The following is a 2,048-nucleotide window of genomic DNA, read 5'->3' as shown; positions in this document are numbered from 1 at the left end:
ATTTTTTTAGTAGAGACGGGGTTTCACCATGTTGACCAGGATGGTCTCGATCTCTTGACCTCGTGATCCACCCGCCTCGGCCTCCCAAAGTGCTGGGATTACAGGCTTGAGCCACCACGTCCGGCCTGACCTCTGAATTTTTAAAACATTTTATGATGTGGTATTAAAGTTGAAAAAACTAATGTGTAACGTGCTTTATAGGGCCTTGTGTTCATTTTTTGGAAAATAGTTTTCAAAAATTAAAAAAAATTTTCCCTGTACATTTATTATCTGAGGAAAAGCATCTAAAATTTGCTAAACCAAGTGATCTGTGGCCAGACAAGAAACCACTATCTTTAGTTCATTTCCTCTATTTGAGAAACTTGAATTAGGCTCCCTATTCAAAATTGCTGAAGTCAGGCTTGCTCCAGAACTACTGAATAGCATAAACCACTGAAAGGGAGGCAAGTGTATCACCAGCAGTGTTAGTGGCATCTGGGTGCCACCTGGTTAGCTTTGCAGGGCTTTCTGTATTTGTAGAGAAGACCCTGTGCAGGACCATCCAGTGAGCACCTGTTGAATTCGTGCTTTCCAGGCACAAGACACAGTTCCTGCCCTCAAAGTCCCAATCAGTGAGAAGAAAATGAGCTGATGCAACAGCACGAGTCATTCCAGAGGCGTGCGCTCGGCTGCTGTTCCAGGAGGGAACAGTGCCGGCTGGGATGGAGGAAGGGAGGGCTCCAGCAGGGAAATAAGGCTGGGCTGGACCTTGAGGGCTTGGCGGAACTGGCAGAGGGAGGGAAGAAGGGAGGGCAGAGAGAGGACTGGTGTACGAAGTTTTAGATGAATCCTGAGAATCGCTGTGTAGAAAGTGTGTTTTACTGTTTTTTGTGACTGTGTTGTACTCTACACAGCACTGAACACTCAGTACGTTTTCCACACACTGACTTAGAATTTTTAGTGATAATTCTTTTTCTGCTAAAGATGAAATTTGTCACTTAGAGCCATCACATTTTATCATCATCTGTTTCTTTTCAGTTCCAGCTGTGGTTATATTGTAAATGAAGCATCTAACATGTGCACAACTTGTAACAAAAACTCCTTGGACTTTAAATCTGTCTTTGTCAGTTTTGAAATGCTGATCGATCTGACTGATCACACAGGTACCCTTCATTCCTGTAGTCTCACAGGAAATGTTGCTGAGGAGACTTTGGGCTGCACGGTAAATAGCAAAAAGGAAGAAATGTTTAGAGTATTTCCAAAGTGAATGCTTTCTCCCAAAAAATATAGGTTTTGTCAAACATTTGATAGAAATTAATTCACTAATAAACCGGTCTGGGAAAAAAATCATCTTGCTTTAAGCACACATTGCTTTAATGAACAAATGTTACATATTTTATGTTAAAATCCTAGCTAATATTTACTGTTATGATAATGACTGAGGCCACTAGGCTAAATGGAGAAATAAACATGATGGTTTAGGGCTGGGCGCAGTGGCTCATGCCTATAAAACACCCAGCACTTTGGGAGGCCAAGGAGGGTGGATCACGTGAGGTCAGGAGTTTGAGACCAGCCTGGCCAATGTGGCGAAACCCTGTTTCTACTAAAAATACAAAAACTGGCCCGGCATGGTGATGCACACTTGTAATCCCAGCTACTCAGGAGGCTGGGGCACAAGAATCACTTGAACTAAGGATGTGGAAGTTGCAGTGAGCCAAGATCACGCCACTACACCCCATCCTGAGTGACAGAGTAAGACTCTGTCTCAAAAAACAACAGGCCGGGCGCAACAGTGCACACCTGTAATCCCAGCACTTTTGGAGGCCAAGGCAGGTGGATCACCTGAGGTCAGGAGTTTGAGACCAGCCTGGCCAAGGTGGTGAAACGCTGTCTCTACTAAAAATACAAAAATTAAGCCGGGCGCGGTGGCTCAAGCCTGTAATCCCAGCGCTTGTGGGAGGCCGAGGCGGGTGGATCATGAGGTCAAGAGATCGAGACCATCCTGGTCAACATGGTGAAACCCCGTCTCTACCAAAAATACAAAACATTAGCTGGGCATGGTGGCGCGT

At 44.8% G+C, this 2,048-nt stretch overlaps 1 protein-coding gene across 1 annotated transcript in view; it reads left to right on the top strand.

The window, feature by feature from the left end:
• Positions 1–2,048, top strand: part of MEIOB (meiosis specific with OB-fold) — a 40,746-nt gene that overhangs the window by 30,983 nt on the left and 7,715 nt on the right. Inside the window, exon 11 of the mRNA XM_017510813.2 lies at positions 1,018–1,201. Coding sequence (XP_017366302.1) covers positions 1,018–1,201 — 184 coding nt within the window. The remainder of the gene's footprint in view (positions 1–1,017; positions 1,202–2,048) is intronic.

Source organism: Cebus imitator, unplaced genomic scaffold, assembly GCF_001604975.1.
Source record: "Cebus imitator isolate Cc_AM_T3 unplaced genomic scaffold, Cebus_imitator-1.0 Scaffold444, whole genome shotgun sequence".
NCBI lineage: Eukaryota > Metazoa > Chordata > Mammalia > Primates > Cebidae > Cebus > Cebus imitator.
The sequence above is the reverse complement of the archived record's forward strand: the minus strand, read 5'-3'. Positions and strand labels throughout refer to the sequence as shown.